We start from the raw sequence: 20294 nt of genomic DNA on the forward strand, positions 1-20294 counted from the left end.
AGCAGGCTCTCAAGACAAGCCTGTGGCAGAGAATGCCTGCCTTTTCCACCAGTGAATTCAGCCCACTTATCCCGCATGCCCACATCGCCTTCATCCTAAGTGCCCTCACCAGTCACTGATGCTCATCTTCCCTGACACACAGATACTCACGACTATGGTCCCGCAGGAACTGGATCAGGTCACATTGCTATAAATAAAAAAAGAAAGAGAATAAAAATGTAAGCACAGTGACCTCTGAGTGACCATAGTTATTTTCCAGTGGACTGGTTGGGTTTTCTTTTGTGAATGAGGAGATACATACGGAATATAGAGGTGTCCCCGCCATGCCTTTAGGGCCCTAGGAAAACAAAACCAGAGCAAGGTATTGGTACATGAATTGGAATCTTTAAGGTCAAAACAAAAGCAAAGGGAAAGAAAAATCTTCATTCTCTCTCTCTCTCTCTCTCTTTTTTTTTTTTTTAGTTAAAGTTGATGTTTTAAAATGTGTTTATTTTATTTCAGAAAGGCAGAAATCTCTGGATTTGAATGACCCCAATTTGGTTCTTTCTGGGAAATTTCCCAAATAATGAAGGAGTACAAATGTTTGTCACCATGTATTATTCACAATGGCCAAGACATGGAAACAATCCAGGTGTGCTTCAGGAGATGATTGGATAAAGGAGATGCAGGACATATATACAATGCAATAGAAAAGGTGAAATACTGCCATTTGTGACACCATGGAGAGATCCTGAAAATAAATGAAATCAGTCAGATAAAAGAGTCAAGAACCATATGCTTTCACTCATATGTGGGTTATAAAACTGAAAGCAACAAATGAACAAAAAAGACAAACAAACAAAAACTCACACACAGCCAACAGTGTATTGGTTACCAGACAGGAAAGGGGGTGGGGTGTAGAAAAGGGTAAATGAGGTTAAATATATGGTGACAGAAAGCCTTCTTTCTTAAAAGCACAGCTGGTAGATTACAATGCTCTTTCCCCATTTAAATTTAGAGTGTCAAGTTTATTGTTTCAGCATTAGAGCAATAAAGCTAAAGTCTGCCCAGAGCAAACTGAATTATCTTATTTCTTAAAGATATTTACACTAAAAATATAACACTTTAGATGGCACTTCTCATTAGCAAACTTAAAATTGTAAACAGCAGACTTCCCAAAGCATGGCAGGAAGGAGAGGAAATTATTGAGAACTCAGAGGTACAGATTCATTACAAATCAAGGAGTTTCAAATGCAAGCAGCAGCCCATAGCCTTTACACATGTAGAAGGACCAAAGACAATTGTGGAGGAAAATGAGTGTTACACAAAATAAAAGCAGATAACCTAATATCATAAATGCTGACAGGTTATAAGAGAAAGCAGCACAGGTAATTAGGGAGATGACTCAAGAAGTTTCCTGGAGAAAGGTATTTCTTGACAGCTTCAGCTTTTCTCTTTTCCCCATCTTCTTTCATTTTATGAGGATCAGGCTTTCTTTTCCCCTTGGCAGCTGGTTCTTAACATATTTGCGCACATGGTTCCCTTTGGGCAGCTGGTGAATGCTAGGATGCTGGCTTCAGGAAATGCTGTTACAAGCTCATACTCAAGTTCACTGGCTCCCCAGCTGCTCAACCACCAATGTCAGTGCAAGAATCTTTGTTCTAAATGGCACTGGGTCATCTGTGCATCCATTCATTCAATAACTAGTGAAATGCCTGCTGAATGCTAAAGTGCCCCTGTATGCTACTGGTGTTAACCAGAACTGTCGTTTGCATCCATGATTCTACCCACGGGAAAATATTTTCCTTCTGACCCAAATTGTGAAATTATGCATCTCACTAATGATGCTGACTCATGTCCTTCCCTTTACAACTTATGGCAGGGAAGAGAAAAGAATGCACAGCCACATAAACAGAGAGAGGAAGAGCTTCTGGCCAATAAATAGAATAAGCAGCCCAGACCTTACGGAGGATCAGACTGCAGAGAGTATGTTCTAAAGGACTTAACTGTAACTTTGAGCAAGTTTTTAAGCAGAGGTTGAGGATCAAGGGCCTGAGACAAAGAAGCCACATTCTACCAGATCAGCAGGGTCAACTACAAGACCAGGAAAATTATGGGATCCCCCCCCACACCACAACGAGACCTTCGGAATCTGGACAAGAGATAAGTCCAGATTGGATATTGGTTCACAGACTAGCTTCTCACCCACTTAACTCAGAATATTTACCAGTTAAAAGAAATAAAACACTGTATCAGAGAATCCATTATAGGTAATTGATTCTCGTTCTACTATGGATTCAGTCTTCCACAAAACACCCACATTTTTTGTTTCCCTTATAAACTCCCAAGTTAAAGGACTCCTTCAGGTAGTCAAAACATATTCACAAAGCACAGAACAAGGTAAGCAGTTTCTCCTCTCCTTACAAATACTGCCTGTGCGTCCTGCATATAGAACAGAAATGAGGGCACTTTTAGTTCTTACCTGACTGTGCTTGTTAGGAGAGAGAGATATGTAAATAAATCATTACAATAACATAAGAAAGACTAAAATAGAGGCACAGATATTTCATCAGAGGGAGATGTGCCTGACTCTGCCCAGGAATGCTTCCAGAGGTGACATTTCTCTTACAATGCAATCATAGTGGAAAGTTGCAGTTATATTTCCAAGTTTCTCTCAAGTTTAAATTTTGAGGATAGGAAGGCAATATGAATGGTTTTGAGAAATTCTATTATTTTACCTAGCATAATGGAACTTTGCCAGGATATTGTTATGAAGCTTATGCAATCACTTCCTTATTTTTTAAACTTCAGTAAAAAAATAACAGTAACAGCTAATATTGGCATTGAACTTTAGAGTTTACAAAGAGTGCACACTTGTGATTCTGTGATCTCCTCAGCTACCTTTTGGGGTGGTTAGCACAGGATAGGTCATCTCCGTTTTAGAGGTAAACTGAGAGACTCAGGGACTGGCCCAAGAGCACACAGCTAATAGGAAGCAGAATCTGGACTTGAACCCAGGGCTTCTGACCTTAATTCTGTGACCGTTCAATTGAACATCCTAGAAACCAGGATACTATATGTGACTTAGTTCTCATGGATATACTTACTCTCTGTCCAGGAGGTCCGTGAGGTCCTTGAGATCCATGTACACCTTTCAAACCTACAGTGCGCTATGGGTAGAAATATGTGTTACTTTCCACATCATCTAGACATGGCACTACTTCAGTTTCAATGTGACTTTACAACTAAAAATAATTTTCTAAAGAAAGCAACTATTAGTTCAAGTTAATTCCTTGCTTGTAATATAAAAAGCCATCCTTAATCACTGGAAAATATCTATTTCCCTCTTAGCCTCTTCATTTAGTGATATGCTTTGCTCTGGCACTGGCTGTGCATTTAAATTTAAAATAGTTATAAGCTAGGATTGGTGCTAAAAAAAAAAAAAAGAAAAGAAAAGAAAAGAAAGCCAATATACTAGGGTGCACAGAAATCTAATAAAAAGTAAGCTCGCAACTGCAAAGGGCCAAATACAAAATATAATTGCCCACATACATAAGAGGACATGAAAGGCCTGCATCATTCCCATATGTTAAGGTGATAGGCATGGATGCTAATGAAATATATCCAGCCAGACGGAAAGTAACTGTTGAATTGCATCTCTTTCACGTTGATAATGACTACTGATACAACACTCAAACTTTAAAATGAAAGGACACTTGTCTCAGCATTTTGTTTTTAAGTAAATATAACATTTTACTTTGCACTTCATTAATTAGAAGATTTCAACAGCTTTCCTTTTAAGGTAATCCCAGATGACCTTGGTTGTGGGTAGTGAAATTGTCAGAAAACCCACAGGGACACAGTGGAAAGATGTCAGCTTTATTTTCACTCACAGGATCAATATTCTGGGCTGTCATGTGTACCTTAGAAAAGACTGGAAGACACTGGCAATCCTTGGAACAGCAAGTTATCAATCTGTAAATCTTTATACTAGTCCAGAGTCATGGAAACGTAGGTTTTTAGAGCTGAAAATGACCTTTCATGTTATTAAGTTCACCTCTCAAGTTGTAGAAACAGAGACCCTGAGAAGGTGTGTTGAAGATCAGAGCTAGGAAGTGACATTTCAGATGTCCTTGGGATGGAACAATAATCCACATTTATTATTATAACAGAAGAGACAGAGTCTTTCAAAGAAAAATGTTTGATCCTAGAATTATATGCCACTTACCCTTAGTCCCCTAAATCCTTTGTGCCCGGGTGCCCCAAGAATTCCAGGATTACCAATTTCACCCTGAGGATTCAGATATAGGAAATCAATCTTTAATCATATGTTAAAATATTTGTTGTGAAAGAATAAAAGTATTTCTCTTCAATCTAAAACCTAATTGGTCTTATAACTATACCAGATATTAAAGACTAAAAGTCATCTTCTCCTATCATTTGGAACAAAATCATTGATATACTTAGATATTCTATAAACTATTTTAAATTTTCTAAATTTATTTTAAACACGTGTAATGGCTATCTAATAAAAATATCTAGGAAAAATGCTTGAAAATCAGGGAAAACATGTTGAACATTGACTACATAAAATACTAAATAGTGCATTACTTCCTAAGTTTATGAATCATTTCTGAAAATGTTGAAGGTAAAAAAATAATAATTCTGACATTGGTAGGACTAATTTTAGCATTTATTTATCAATATGTTAATTTCACATTTAACCCGACATAGGAATTGCTGTTTTTCTCTTTTTATCAGTAAATTAGAAAATTGGTTCTCTACTATGGGAACTCTTGTTCTAACAGTTATTTATCTAGTCCCCTTTTGTACACTTCTCTACATAAGAAAAGAATTTCTTTTGGTAATTTACCAATTAAAAGCACTTTTGTTTTTTTTCTCTAGGCCCTTCCCCTTCTTACAAAAAGCACTTTTAAAAAGATTAAAATATTGTCTCTTTTCCTATAGTTGATTTGATTTTCTTAATTAGGCACCTTTTAAATCCATATTTTAAGCTTTAATTTGAACAACAAATTAAAAATGTGGAAGATACTCTTCTAGGCACAACACTTTTTTCAAAAGAAAACTTTATTACGTAACTTCTGTATATAAAACAGATATAACATGATCTACTCTGGTTGAAATGGATCTACTCTGGTTCAAGAGCATGGAGATGGATTTCAGTCTGGGAGGTGATGGGAAATTTTGGAAGATGTTTGATCAGAAGAGTGACAAAATTAAGGCTATGCTTTGGGGGAAAACATCAAGCGACAGCAGTATTCGGGATTAACTGAAGCAGGAAAAAATGGGAAGCAGGAGATCAATGAGAAGAATATTGTAATCTTTCAGGTGAGAAGAAATAAAGGCCATGAAAATGAAGGACAAGCTTTGAATGAGATCACTGTGGCAGAGAAATCAAGAAGAGGACAAAGGACTAAACTTGAGAGGATAACTAGAGTTAGGGTTTTTAAGAAAAGGGACATGAGGCAAGGAAGAACGGGACGATCTTCCAACTTAAAGATTCATAGTGTTAAGTGTGGTCCTTTTTCATGAAGCTCAGGTAAAACAACTGTCCTGCTTTCTGTTTGTTTTATTGAGGTCTACAAGCTTATCTCAATTCTCAAGTAAAAGGGTAAGATCATGGTAATTTCAAAAGAAGGTCATGTGCACAATACCTTTGGCCCCACTTCTCCGGATAATCCTCCTAGGCCCTATAATTTTAAGCAGAAAGCATAAATAAATCAACACAACACTTCTAAAGTATGATCATTTATTCTGGTATTATTTAGGTTTGATTCATCAATTAAGGAAATAATTGTTTTCCATATTTACCTTTACTCCTTTTTGTCCCACGTGACCATAGCCTGGAATGCCATAATCTCCCTGTGAACATATCAGTTCATTTTAATTTCTCAAAACTCAAAATTAATTGCAGTCTATACTGGGGAGGTTATAATGCCAGGGGAGAAGCACTGGGGACTTCCAAGTAGAGGGGGCCTTATCAGTGACCTTGAACTCTGGAAACATGCTTGTTGTTGGATTTTCTTCACTTCCTGTCATGCATCTGGCACGTTTTTGGCCTGCTCCACTTTGCAAACATTGCAGGAGACAGAGGGGGTGTCATTTAGGACTTAGAAAGTCAATGGCTGTGACTTGCCTGGAGAGTTAGCAGCTGATCCAAGGGACCGAGGTGAGGAATTTCCCCCAAAAGAATTATAAATGGCCAACAGACATGGGAAAATGTCATCCTCACTAGTAACCAAAGAAATGCAATTTGAGACAGTAATGAGATACTATTTTTTTGTCACTAAAATTGGTAAAGATAAAAATAAGAAAGTGACAATAGATGCCACCTCACATCGATCAGAATGGCCACCATTTACAAATCAACAAATAACAAGTGCTGGTGAAGATGCTGAGAAAAGGGAATCCCAGTGCACTCTTGGTGGGAACACAGACTGGTGTGGCCACTGTGGAAAACAGTACGGAATTTCCTCAGAAAACTAAAAATGGAATTGTCTTTTGACCCAGCGATTCCACTGCTTAGAGTATACCCTAAGAATCCTGAAACACCAATTCAAAAGAATCTATGCACCCCTATGTTCATAGCAGCACTGTTTACAATAGCCAAGTGCTAGAAACAGTGTAAGTGCCCATCAGCAGATGAGTGGATCAAAAAACTGTGGTACATTTACACAATGGAATACTATGCAGCAGAAAGAAAGAAGGAACTCCCACCTTTTGCCACAGCATGGATGAGACTGGAGAGTATTATACTAAGTGAGATAAGTCAGACAGTGAAAGACAAATACCATATGACCTCACCTATAAGAGGAACCTAATGAATAAAACAAACAAATGAGCAAAATAGAACCAGAGGCATGGAAACAAGGAAAAGACTGACAGCAACCAGAGAGGAAGGGGAAGGGCATAAAGGTGGAAAGAAGGGGAAGGGACTTAGTCAAGGAACATGTATGAATGACCCATGGACATGGACAATAGGGTGGAGATTGTCTGTGGGAGGAGACGGTGGGCTGGGCAGAGGAGAACAAAGGGGGGGGGGTTGGGACAGCTGTAATATGACAGCAATAAAATATTTATTTAAAAAAGAAATAAAGTTGAAGGTTTTACCTAAAAGAAAAAAAAAAGTGACAATTGCCATTGTTGGTACAAATGCCCTGATGCAAGCATGCTGCTGCCTAACACAGGGGTGCATATATAATTGGAGTTTTCCTAAGGGCACTTGGCAATCAAGTTCAAACCTTATTTAGATCTGTATGTAATCTTTGACCCAGCTGGGGTACATCTCAAAACTTCCATGTAGAAATAAATTATAATTTTGTTCAAAAAAATTTAGTTAGATACAAAAATGTTCATTTCTGTTGCTGTTTACCACAGTGAAAAACTAAAAACAAACTAAATACCCAATAATAAGAAATTGGTCAAATGAACTAAGGTACATACATTCAACAGAATATTTTGAAGTTATTAAAAGTGACATTGTGGGGGAAATGCAATGACATGGAAATATGCTCCTAATGCATTGTTAATAGGAAAAATAGAGGAATTTTTTTTTTGTATCTCTATAGGATGTTAATGATAGATATCTCAAAATGGTGGGATTATAAGTAATGTTTTTCTTCCCATTTCCCATCTTTTACTCTTGGTAAGTTTTTAAAATAATATCCATGCATAACACTATTTTTTTTAAAGGAATAAAAAGATTGTTCCAATATTCGATGCTCCATTGGTTGAGACCCTTGTACAGCTAGAGCCACTGAAACAGATGCCCATTTCTTGGCCCTGTTCCCGTCTGCTTGTTATCACCTTATAGATTTGCAAGAAGGGGAGAGAAATGGGCGGTGCTCTTTTTTAGCTGACACGTGTCTATATGGCCATATTGGTTGTTAAAATATTGAAAAGGCCTGTTCTAATTTATCCATTACCCCCTCTGGATGCCCCCTTTCCCTCTGGCTGCTCTCCCTTCTTTAACACTAGCTATAAAATGATAGCTGCAGGGGATGGGAGAAATGTCCCCACATCTTCCCAGGAGGTGCTGAAATGCCTTCACAAACCCTGATGGTGTCAGCCTCCTTCTCTTTGCCCCAGACTGAGCACTTGGATCTGGGAGAGGGTCAGGGTCCCAACACCTCATACCTCTTTTCCTTGCTGTCCAAGTTTCCCCACTCGCCCAGGATTCCCAGGAGTTCCAGGTTCTCCCTAGTAAATGGGAGAAGAGTGTCAGATTGGTAAAATCAAACCCAGCTCCCACTATAGGAAGGCCTGTCCACTAGAAGGGAAAACAGAGTTCTCAATGCTTGTTAGGAGATGGGGTATAGAAAACAAATAATGGTCCTCCCCAAAACAGACAGAAAACATCAGCAGAACCAAGGCTGGACTTAAGTACTGCTTCCCCAGTGTTATAGAAGGCCCGAAGTGGAAGGCAAAGAATGGAAAATTTAGGGGAAGTTATTCATTTGCGCAAGCAACAATTGTTTATTGTTGTAGAAAATAAACCATTGAACCAGATAGGTGTGGTCCTGGTTGGAAAGAGAGACAGATAGACTATACTAAGCCTGTGTAATAAAGTTCAGGGTGCTACAACAGCAAAGAGAAGGGGAATCTAAATTAGATTTCATTGGGCTGGGAGGCTGGCTGCCTGGAAAAAAGGAGTATGGATGCTGAGGTTTGAAGGACGAGTTGTGTGCGCTGGAAGAAGGATCAAGGCATGAGTGAGAAAATTCCAGGTAGAGGGAAGGCATTGGTGAGAAGCCTGGGGTAGGCACACAGGAGGGAGAGGAGCTATGAAGCCTTAGAATTAAATAGGGTCAATCAGAAAAGGGTCTTCTAAGCTACTTTCTAGCCTGGAGATTTTCCTAAGGGCCCTGGGGAAGTTAAGGTTGGCTTCATAATCTGTGGGGCTCAGAGTAAAGTGAAAGCACAAGCCTCTCGTTCAAATATTAAGACTTTCAAGAAGCTTATTGCACAGCATTAAACCAAGCATGCAGCCCTTCCAAGATAGGCCTGCTATGTGAACGCGCAGGTTCCAGGTCCCTGAGCTGGCCCTGCGGGAGGGAACTGCTGAGAGGTTTGCGAGCAGATTGGTGAGATATTGAAAAGGCCAATAGTGTGCTCTCGACAACCTCCAACAGAGCCACCTCAGCGAAGGCAGGCTGAGTTGAACAGAGACCTACTTGCACAAGTAGATTTGAGTTCTGACCCTCCCCCACCCTTGGCCCAACTCTGCCACCATGTGCACTCATGCATCCAGGAAAACAGGATGTTGAAATGATTTTTCAGAGTTGTTTTATGATGAGTGAGATCACGGTGTCTCCCCTAGTGAAATGGGGCAGCTTCAGGGAGAGGTAAGCAGTTACCCTCAATGGGAGGAAAAGAATGTATTAGGACCACATTATTGTCTGGGTCGATGAATTATTTTGTTTGCTTGCTTGTCACCAGAGGAGAAGGATAAGAGGGTCAAATATATGGCGATGGAAGGAGACTAAACTTTGGTAAGCACAAAAAGTAATACATAGATGATGTATTATAAAACTGTAAACTTGACACTTATATAATCTTATTAACCGATATCACCTCAATAAAGTTAGAAATAAGTAATTAAATTAATAAATAAATAATAAATAAACAAATAAAATTTAAAAATCCCATCAACCTATTAGCAGAAAGCTGATGGGTGGTTAATGGTGCCTGGATTCAAACATGTGAAGAATGAACATGAAGATCAAGAAAAAAAAATGGAAATAGTTTTCCTCTCAGTATTTGAAACCTATAAAAATAACACCTACCTTTTTCCCCACAAGCCCAGGTCTTCCAACATTCCCCTTAGCTCCTTTTGGCCCAGGAGAACGCTGAAAGAAAATAGAAAATGGTAATTTTGGCGCTGCAGCAATTCTTAGAAAACCCATTAGATCAGGTCTGCTTTTCTTCATGTCATTTCCAACAACTCCCTGATGCTTTCTTAATAAGGAACCCAGCCTCCCAGGGGAGAGAGACGTCTGGGCTGAAACCAGGACTCAGGCTACAGTCCTGGTAGGAGGACCACATGTCTTCATCTGCAAGGACACCACTGTCCACATGGGGCCTTATGAGAAACAGAAAAGGTGCCTTGGACTTTATTTCTGAAAACGGCAAATGAGCTGTAATGCACTGATTTTGTTAGAACAAGACAATGCCCTGTCATCGGCACGTATGTGCACTGCACTGTGCACACATGCAAAACAGCTTGCTGAGTGTGTTTCAGTTTCCTAATCAGGCAAAACGATCTTCCACAAACATGCCAGGAAGAGAACTGAGCAAACGCTGGTATCCCTAGCCTTCTGTACTCTCACCAGCTGAGTGGAAGACTTGAACAGATTCAGAACATTTTTCATATGATTCCCTCACCACCTAAATTCTCATTACTCATTGTCAGAAACTCGGGAACCAAATAGATCCAGAGGGTGAATTCAAAGCTGAACTTGGGAATTAAATACATTTGAGTAGTAATAGATCTTTTTAGAGGTGATTTCAAAGATCTACAGTGGATGGAAATTTGCATGGTCCAGAGAATTCTTAAAAGTTAGAAAAACCAGAATAATGTATTAGGTTTTGAAATGTCCATGAGTCAGCAAGATTTGTACTCGGCCAAATGCTTTCCGCAGGCTGATACAATGGGTCTGTGCTTTCTGTATGAAACCCCAGTGGAGGAGAAAGGGAAGTGCTTAAGCTATGCACAAGGATTCTGAGCTATGCTAAACACCTGTCCCAAATTTGTCCTGAGTTAACCCAAAAATGAAATACTCCCTATGCAGACAATATAAAATAAACTATATGTGAAGATGTTTCTGAACTAAGGAGGAAATAAAGATTGGAGGCATCTAACATTTCTGAGCCACTCACCTGAGGTCCTTTAAGCCCCTGGCTTCCCTTCTCTCCTCTGGCGCCAGGAACTCCATTTGGCCCCTTTTGTGGTAACAAAAGAAACACAGTGCAATGAAGTCCATGAGAACTTACTTTCGTTAAGTGTGCTTTTAAAATGTCCCCATGTTAAAGCATGGAAAAGCCATGGTCTAACCCTTTCAGCAGCCTTTTCACACTCAGATTAAGCATTGGTTAGAAAGGAATTGAGTAGAGACCCAGCCTCAGGAGTACAGATCTTACTGAGGAACTCCCACCTTGGGTATAAAACCTTCATCCCTCACTGACAGGGAGAATGGAAAAGAGACTGAAGAGAGACATTAAACCCACAGAAGAAGGAAATAAGACACAAACAATGGTTAAACAGCTCGTTTTATGGGACAGGTTTCCTGGGCCAAAGTGTTTTCAATGTGTAAAATAGAAAGCAAAATCATTTCAGGTTAGCACAAAAGGACATTTTAGCAGAGACACCATCAGAGGAATTAAAGCACATTTTCTGCCAGGTTTACCATCAAATGCATGGTTCTCCTATGGTTCTACCAGAAGGAAAACTAAAGGGCTAGCCTTGAGTCACTGCCAAAGTATCAGGACCCTGGAGCAGCTGAGGTAATGTCACCCCTCTCCTCGAAAGGCCTGGGGATGGATCTACATTGGTCTTATGGTTATTTAATCTAGGGGACCTGCTTCCTGGTGGTTTGGTTCAGGGACTCCAGACCAACTCAAGAGAATCCCAAATTCCATCTTAGCATTAATAATCTGGAACTTTCTAGAAGAAAAATGAACTCTTGGGAAGGTCTTAGAATGGACCCATCTACACAGGCCCTCCCAGACAAGTTCTGGCTTAAAGTGGACTCCAGATGGTGATGAAAAACCTGCATGTTACAAAGCCATTCTCTGGGAATGACCCTAGCATCTTTCTGACATGGAAGAGAGAGACAGACATACTCTGGCTCAGATGCCCATTTCACTAATGATATGACTAAGAAAAAATACAAATGGCTCACATAAAGCCCTATTAGTGATATTCCCAAAGTGCTGTCACCCCTATGGAGTTAGCTTTAGGTGAGTTGAATAACAGCTTCTAATTCCCAGCTTGCTTTCATGGGAGCCTGACTGCAGGGCCTCAGTTAAGGAAACTCAATTTTTTTGATCCTGACATTGATTACTAATATAATATTAAGGTCCTAATAATTCATTATTACATACATACAGACATAATACCAGATGAGCACAAGAGCATGACTTTATCCATGACTGCAAATGTAGGAGTAGGTTAGATGGAGCAACCCCCGCCCCCACACTGTGATGGGAAATGGAGAATTCCAGAGACATGTACCATGGGGAAGGTGGGGGCAGATTACAAATTTCTTAGTTATTTTTATACAGAACGACTTGCCATCTTCCCATCAGAACAACTCAGCGTTGTTCATCAATATTTATGAAATATTCCAACACACCTGTGGGCCTTGTAATCCTTCAGCTCCCTGGGGACCTGTAGGTCCAGGATTTCCCGGCTTCCCCTGATGAATGAGAGTTTTCAGTATAAAGCTTTTCTTCACATAGTTCCCATCTAGAACTTCTCTTGATAGTACCTAGTACTACGGTACACAAAGGTTGTTTCCTATTCTAGTAAAAAATTTTACTCTATTGCAGTCCATTCCCAGTGCACATACAAAACACTCAAGTGCACAGCATCGGGGATTGCACGGGTCCTCTTTGCTCTGAAGTGTCTGTGAAGAAGGCTTTGCCATACTTCAGGCCCGTCCTGTTCCTGGCCGTTGAACTGATCTCCTCCCCATTCTCATCAGGAGGAATCATGTCCAATGCTCACACTTCCTACAACATCCTTGTCAAATGCTCACTCATTCCCAGTGCATTTGCATGTGAGAATCTCCTTGGCCTCATCTACCAGAGAGAACAGGAAACAGAGAATACTCACCGGGGTACCGGGATTCCCCCTTTGGCCTTCTCTTCCCTGGAAGAGAAAAAGCAAAGTGTTAGTGTATGGATGCCCGGATGGCGATTCCTTAGAGGCAAATCAGCCTCCTCATCCTCTGATAGACACATACGTAACGAGCAGCTCCAAGTCATGGCTTTCTTCAGGCCCTTTCCGAAGACCAGTTTTCATGAGGCAGGCTGTTATGAATTAACATTTGGGGGATTGATTGCAAACCAATCTAACAGTCATTATAGACCCCGCTTTAGTCTGATAGCCTCTGATGATGATCCAGGAGGCTGTCTGGAGAATCAAATCATCCTGATGAACCTCTCTTCCCCTTTTCCTCTCCAGCAAACCCCACAAAGCACTGTCTGCTAATCAGTGTCTGCTAATCAGTGTCTGTTAATCTGCTTCCTGTGTGAGAACAACCTGTGCCACACCCATCTTTCCATCCTGGGCCCCTGACTATGTCTTGGGGAAGAGTAAAAGTTGTTAGATACAGTGCTCCCTGTGGAATTCTACAGGGAGGAAATGGCTGATGGGGTCTGTTCAACCACACTGCCATCCAAATGGCATTTCCAGGTTCATCTGAGAAAAGATGGCTCATCTCTGAAACTGAAATCAGTCTGCATTTACCCAGAAGCGATTTTGTGTTGCCGGCTCAGCTCTCCACCTAGTGGCTGTCTTGGCCACATCCTCTCCTTTCCAGAGAGTAGCCAAGCTAGAAGATGTTTCAGGTCCCAGCTCTTAACTTCTTTTTTCTCAAACAGCAACTACAAGGTTCACACCCTCACCTCCCTACCTACGAGCCCTGCCTCTCTGAAAGAGCCATGGAACAGCTCAACCACCAATTTACTTTGTGTCATGATAAACAACTATGATCACTTTAGATACAAAACAGTATTTAAAAAAACTCTATTCCCTCATTCCTTCATTCCTTCATTCATTCAGAAAGGAAGCTGTGGGAATTGTTATTTCAAAAGGCTGACCACCTTCTGAAGTTCCTTAGAATAAATTACCTGACCAAATACCACCTCCACCAGGTTTGCTGATGATTAGAATGCCTCCATTGAGGTTGTGTCCCTTAATTCAGGTACTCTTTGCTTTGTATTGTTTTGTTCTGGTTTTTGGTTTCTTTCTGTATTCATTCAAGTTCTGTTTCTTGTTATTCTATTACAGTTGTCCCAATTTTTCCCCCTTGACTTCCTCTGCCCAACCCCACCCCTCCACAGTCAATCCCCTCCCTGTTGTCCATGTCCATGGGTCAGTCATACATGTTCTTTGACTCGTCCCTTCTTCTTTCCACCATTATCCCCCTCCCATTTCCCCCCTGGCCACTGTCAGCCTGTTCCCTGTTTCCCTGACTCTGGTTCTGTTTTGGTACTCTTTGCTTTTAAAATGCAAATACTCTTGGGAGAAGGACCCCATTATTCAGTTGTCAGCTGTTTGTACCTTGATGTGACTGACAATAGAGCTCTTGGCATATGAAAGCAAAGAAGAAACAGTAAAGACATGTTGAGGCTATTGTTTCTATGATGTCATAATTCTATCTCCATTAAAAAGGAAGGACTTAGCATACTCTGCATTCAGACAGTTTTGTACAATGGTTGGGGGGTGTCCCTAGCATTCAGGCAGTCTTGAGCTCAACCCTGCCCTTTCTAGCCTGTGTGCACAGAGCATTTGCACAATAAACTTCAGTCAGGGTGGTTAGGAGCCCAGACTCTGGAGAAAAGAGGTTACATAGGAGGATGTAGATGAGTGGAAGAGGAAGGTGGAGAACCTCCTGTCCTTGGGGTGACTGAGAGTAGCGATCTTCAACCTTTTCCATCTCCTGGCACACATAAACTCATTACTAAACTCATTACATTGCCAGTGCACATAAAAAGCACTCAAGTGCACAGCATTTGGGATTCCACGGGTCTTCTTTGCTATGAAGTTCTGTGGCATAACAAAAATCTATTATATTTTTTGCGCATCCGACAAAAAAATAGGTATAATTCTTATTGATTTACAAAAAAAAAAAAAAAAAAAATAGTAATTACCTATCCTTTTTGCTCCAACGTGACTTTTTAAAAAATCAGGTGTCTATACATGTATATAAGGATTTCTGGTACCAAAAATTAACCAGTCAGATGCAACCTTATTATGCGACATGACCAATAAGAGGTGACTCTATTATATGACCTATATATTTATGGTTCAAGACAGGGCATTCATATCAGGTGCCTATTGTCCCTTTGGCTGTTGTCATTTTTAATTTGGCAATCTAAGTGGAAAAAGGTCAGGTATCACATATTTTAAAAATTCTTGCAGCAAACCAGTTGAAAATTGCTGACTTAGAGTAATTAGCTGGTGCATCCAAGTAGTAATCCCCTGCTCCAGCCCTAGGATCTCTTTTTAAAAAGTCATCTACAATAGTGTCACCAATAAAAATAAAGTTAAACTTAAAAATAAAGAATAAAAATAAATAAAGCCACGAAAAAATAGTTCCTGGTTGATAGGGAATTATAAAGTTATTTCAAACTAAAACTATTTTCTCTTAAACCAACAAAAATACATTTTTAGCTTTACAATTTGTAGCATTTAGTGCATCTCACTGCTCTCTTGCTTCTTCTGATTAATTTTAATTCTCTTGTGTAGAAAAGAGGGCAAAGTCCCAAAGAATTTCACCGGAAGCACTGGGAAGACTGAGCCATCCTACTGTAGTTCCTTTGCCTTAAGAACTATGATTCAAGATAAACAAAGGCAAGAGAAAATAAAAACACGTTTATCCACTATCTATCCTGAAGAGAGAGGCAGTCAGCTCCAGCCTTCTAAGTGATGAGAAGATTCCAAGGTTGTAACAAAAAAGAAAGCCAAGTATTTTCCATTCCCTCTTGAACAAAATTCAGGGCTACATCTAGGACATTGTACATTATTCTCTTTTTAGGATCTCCATTCTGAGAATGTGATAAAGGGGTATAAGTATCATCTCTCACTTTAGTAGTCCACAAAGAGAAAAGTTATTTCTTGGTTTTTCCTTAAAAAGAAGGGAAAATCTAATATTATTGTTTCAGGCTTGATTTCACATGAAATGCTATAAAGTTACAATAGGATCTTGAGATTGCCACTAATTGCCAGTGTTTGGGTTCACTCAGGAAGAGTTTTGCTGTTTCTTCTTTCCCCTGGCCATATATGAAGAGCATCTACCCAGTCTGTAACATTTATATATAAGCCCAAAAGTGCTAAGCTACTGGAGGAGGACTTTTGCATTAAAGTCATTGACTCTCTTCAAAGACATTCAAAAGCTTTTGGGAAGTAGAAAGGAATAAGCAAACTGTCACAGTGGTTCTCAAACATGGGCGATTTTGCCCCCACCCTACCCTCCACCATCTACCATTGACATTTGGCAATATCTGCAGACATTATTGGATGTCACAACTAGGGGGAGGAGGTGCTACTGGCATCTAGTGGGTGAAGACCAAGGTTGCTGCAAAGTATTCTCTAATGCACAGAAGAGCCCCTCATAACCAATTATCTGGCCAAAAATGTCAATAGTGCCAATGCATCAGCCCTGGATTAGCTGACTCTGCAGCAACAAATATTCTGAATGCCTCTGTGGCATCTTCAGGTGATAAGGAGGAGAAATAAACATCCATAAAAATACTTACCCTCATTCCTTTGGAATTGCGGTTGCCTTGTGTCCCTTTCTGTCCGGGTCTGCCCTAGAAATACAACAGTTTCCCAACATCATAAAGCAAAGATACTAAATAAATTACAACAGCATCAGCATCAAAACCTCAAGCACTATTAAAACAGCAGACCTAAAGTGTCATACTATAATCTTTCTGCATATCAACACCATTGGTTATATATCCACTCAAGAGGAAAATGGTACAGCAGCATGTGAGGCTACTCCCAGTTTCCCCATATGTCATCTGCCAGAAACAATAATTTTGCCCCTAGAAATGTAACCTACTACAGACATAAGGCACTTTTCAATGTGAACTTAAGGGTGTTTGTTCCATTATAGAGGGATTACATATTTTATTAAATATTTAATTTAGACTTTTTGAACGCCTCAGCTCAGAAACAGAATTAATCAACTCATATGTAAAACAGATCCAATTACTTGTCTTCCTTGTTCTCCTTTGGAGCCCTGTTGTCCTTGGATGTCATTGTTTTGTCCGAGACCACCCTAGAGGAAGATGTAAAAAGTATTTTAGAATAAAAGAAAGATTAGCTTTTTATTTTTATTTTTGTACAATGATACAATGTTCAAGTACGAAGGTAACCTGGATTAAATAATGAGAGGTGGGAGAAAATCCTCCATATGTGAAACGCATAGATTTTTGAAAAAATGAAAGTAACAGTTGCCCAAATTTGAAGGGGGCTTGGTGATAAATGATGAATTACAAGAGGGCGTGTCGAAGCCGTGGAGAATTGTCTTTCTCTGGTTGGCAGCTTCACTGATGAACTAGTCCAAACATGCTTATGCCACTCCCTCAAACATGTAGTAAGATTCCTCTGTAATCAAGTCTACAAGAAGAGAAGCTGCAAGATCAGAAGCCCAATTAGCAAAACTATGGGAATTTCCCCTCCAAAAGAACTTGAGTCTCAACACACCATAAAGATGAATAAGATGGAACTTTAGTTCTCAGTTCTGAAGTTTGTATGTAATCAGCCCAAATCAGATGCAGACAAATTTTTCCCAAGCAAATAAGCCTCAGTCAACCTACTTCACCACTCCCAAGACAAGCCTTTGTCTACAAGTTAGCAAGAGACACAAGGGAAACAAAATAAAAACAACAAGAAATGCAGAGCCAGCGGGGCCCTCGTAACTTACATAATCCCCTGGGAAGCCCTTCTCCCCATATTCCCCAGGGGGACCTCTGGAACCTGGGCTGCCCTGAAAAAATAAAACAAGTTTCTAAGTAAGCTCGTAGGAGGGTTTTATAATGATATTAAAATGTCAACTGTTGGCATGTGTTTGGAGGAGAGGAAAACACTCAGATAAAATGATCCACATTCTTTTATCCCAGCCAGGTTCCCTCAGACTTCTCAAGCAGAACTAAGTCTAGTTTTAAGCCAATGGTTTGGATGATCTGTAGAGAGGCTGAGAAATGGGAAAAATTTTCATAGTATAGCATAGTGATGTCCAATAGAACTTTCAGCAGTGATGGAAATGGTCTAGAGCTGTACTTTCCAATATGGTAGCCACTAGTCATATGGCTAGTGCAACCGAAGAGCAGAATTTATCACTTCAAATAATCCAACTTTAATAGTCACATATTGCTACTGGGTACTGGATTAGACATCCCAGCCAGTCTAGCAACTTCTGTCATCTACAATTAAATTACCAACTGGAAACCTCTACAGGGATGTTCCATTCTTACCTCAAACTCATTTTTTTCCAACTGACCTTGCCTATGCCACGATCTTTACAGGCATTTGGACTGACTCCTAATTTCCTTCTCCTCTAGTCACCTAGATCTGGAGCACTTATGTCCCGAAGCCAGAACTAGGATGAAATTAGCAAATCATTCATGGTGCAAAATCTAGGGAAGCACTCTCTGTGTGCATAATGAGGGCTTCCCTAAATTGTGCACATTAGGTGCTCACTTCAGTCCAGGTCTGCCATGTCCTTAACATGTCTGATTTCTGTTCTTACTGTCAGTGCTTTGCCTGAAGCCTTCATCACTTCTCACCTTGATTCTTACAAATTCACCTCTCATCTTTGCCTTGCTTCTGTGTCACAGCCAACACATTCTCCACACAACCGCCAAGTAATATTTCTAATGTGCAAGTGAATTGTGATCTGCCTGCTTAAAATCTTTCAAAGGCTCCCTATTCCATAAGGGTTAAAAGCCCAACTCATCTGCATGCCTCATCAAAGCCTTCCCAATCTCTTCCTACCACCTCTTAAACCTGACCTTCCTCTACCGTGATTCCAATACTCCCACCAGGCAGAACAGCTGCAGTGTCCCCAAGCCTCCTTGTCTTGGCTTATGTGGTTCCCTCTGTCTGTAATGCCCTTTCCCCATGTCTTGCTAATTCCTATTCATCTTCGGATCAGGGACCATTTCCTCCAGGGGGATTTCCTGAACTCCTTTCTCATTCCGCTGAGTTAGGACCCTTCTCTGGACTCCGATGGAGATGCCTGCAATATGGTCCCAATCACATCCTGTATTGCTATTAGCTATTGATATGTCTGTCTCCCCAACTACACAGTAGAATTCTTGAGGATAAGGACAGTGTGGTTCATTTCTGATTCTTCAGCATGTATAACTAAGTGCCTGGCACACCTCAGGTATTCAAAAATATTTGATAAATAATATGTATCACAACAGAAAAGCAGAGCTGCTTGGAACTAAATAGGCACATATTAATGAATGAGTATTATTGAAATGATTTTGTTTCTCTTTCTTGCCTTTTGTTTTTTCTGATGCAATAAGGAGAATATGAAAGCTGATAGCAGGTTTCATATTCCTTTTCAGACTTCTGCAAAACATGCCCATAGAGGATCCTTGTATGCTTTGAAATTTCTAGTTGGAAATTCTTGCAAATTACAGTTACCCATTTGCTCCAAAGTAGAATGCAGCATCTATTCAGTGTTAAAAGGCCTTCATTGTGTTAAGTCAGCTGTCAGTTTTATCCCTAATAACCACTGACACACAGCAACGAAGACTACCTCCATCACCAAGTTCTTCTGCTCTGATATACTGAAAAGTGTTACCTGAGATCCTAGATCACCTTTTTCTCCCTTTTTTCCAGAAAATCCATGAAATCCCTAAAAGAAGACAAGGAAAACAAAATTTCCATTAAAAAAAATATCAACCTTATGCTGATTTTATGGTACTTGAAGAAAAATGGCTTACCTCTTCCCCATTGAGTCCATCAGTCCCATCTTCTCCCTGTTCTCCCTGAGAGACAACCACAAGCAGCAATCAGGCAACAAGAGCTCTGCCACATGCTTATTGGGAAACTCATCTCATGAGGACATGCAATTTGAGAAGAAACTACAGTACCTTATCTCCAGGAAGTCCTTTGATCCCCTGCAAAAGAGTAAACATCTCTCAATGACATATTAGAGATAGAATGTGGATCCCAGACTGCTGGATCAAGAAGGGGCTGCCCCCCTAAAGGCAGTGATTCTATTTCTGTAGTTGCTCTAGGCTCTACAACCACAAAGAGGTTATAGATAGAATTTAATTAATGCGCAAATCTATCTGAGATTACTAATAGAAATAATCTGCAGATAATGAAACTGACATGTAATTGCAGAAAGGGAATGAGGGAGGGAAAATGAAGACAGAAAATGAGGGAGAGAAGGAATGAAGGACAGAGGGCAAGGTCGATGTGCTGAATTTAAAATAACATTTCCAACAGAGCCTTACCTTTTGACCCAATTGCCCTGGACATCCTGCAATCCCTTGATCTCCTGGGAATCCAGTTTTTCCTCGAGTTCCCTAAGAGAACA

General features: G+C 40.1%; 1 protein-coding gene across 1 annotated transcript in view; it reads right to left on the reverse strand.

Moving 5' to 3' along the window:
• COL6A5 (collagen type VI alpha 5 chain) overlaps positions 1 to 20294 on the reverse strand; it is a 94900-nt gene that overhangs the window by 43680 nt on the left and 30926 nt on the right. The window contains 18 exon segments of the mRNA XM_090284944.1: positions 151 to 187; positions 302 to 337; positions 3087 to 3149; positions 4208 to 4270; positions 5655 to 5690; positions 5812 to 5862; positions 8137 to 8199; positions 9786 to 9848; positions 10879 to 10941; positions 12354 to 12416; positions 12836 to 12871; positions 16486 to 16539; positions 16947 to 17012; positions 17661 to 17723; positions 19551 to 19604; positions 19693 to 19737; positions 19843 to 19869; positions 20212 to 20283. Coding sequence (XP_090141070.1) covers positions 151 to 187; positions 302 to 337; positions 3087 to 3149; positions 4208 to 4270; positions 5655 to 5690; positions 5812 to 5862; positions 8137 to 8199; positions 9786 to 9848; positions 10879 to 10941; positions 12354 to 12416; positions 12836 to 12871; positions 16486 to 16539; positions 16947 to 17012; positions 17661 to 17723; positions 19551 to 19604; positions 19693 to 19737; positions 19843 to 19869; positions 20212 to 20283 — 955 coding nt within the window.

Source organism: Furipterus horrens, unplaced genomic scaffold (genome assembly GCF_987537825.1).
Source record: "Furipterus horrens unplaced genomic scaffold, mFurHor1.1.pri manual_scaffold_7, whole genome shotgun sequence".
In the NCBI taxonomy this organism is placed as follows: Eukaryota; Metazoa; Chordata; class Mammalia; order Chiroptera; family Furipteridae; genus Furipterus; species Furipterus horrens.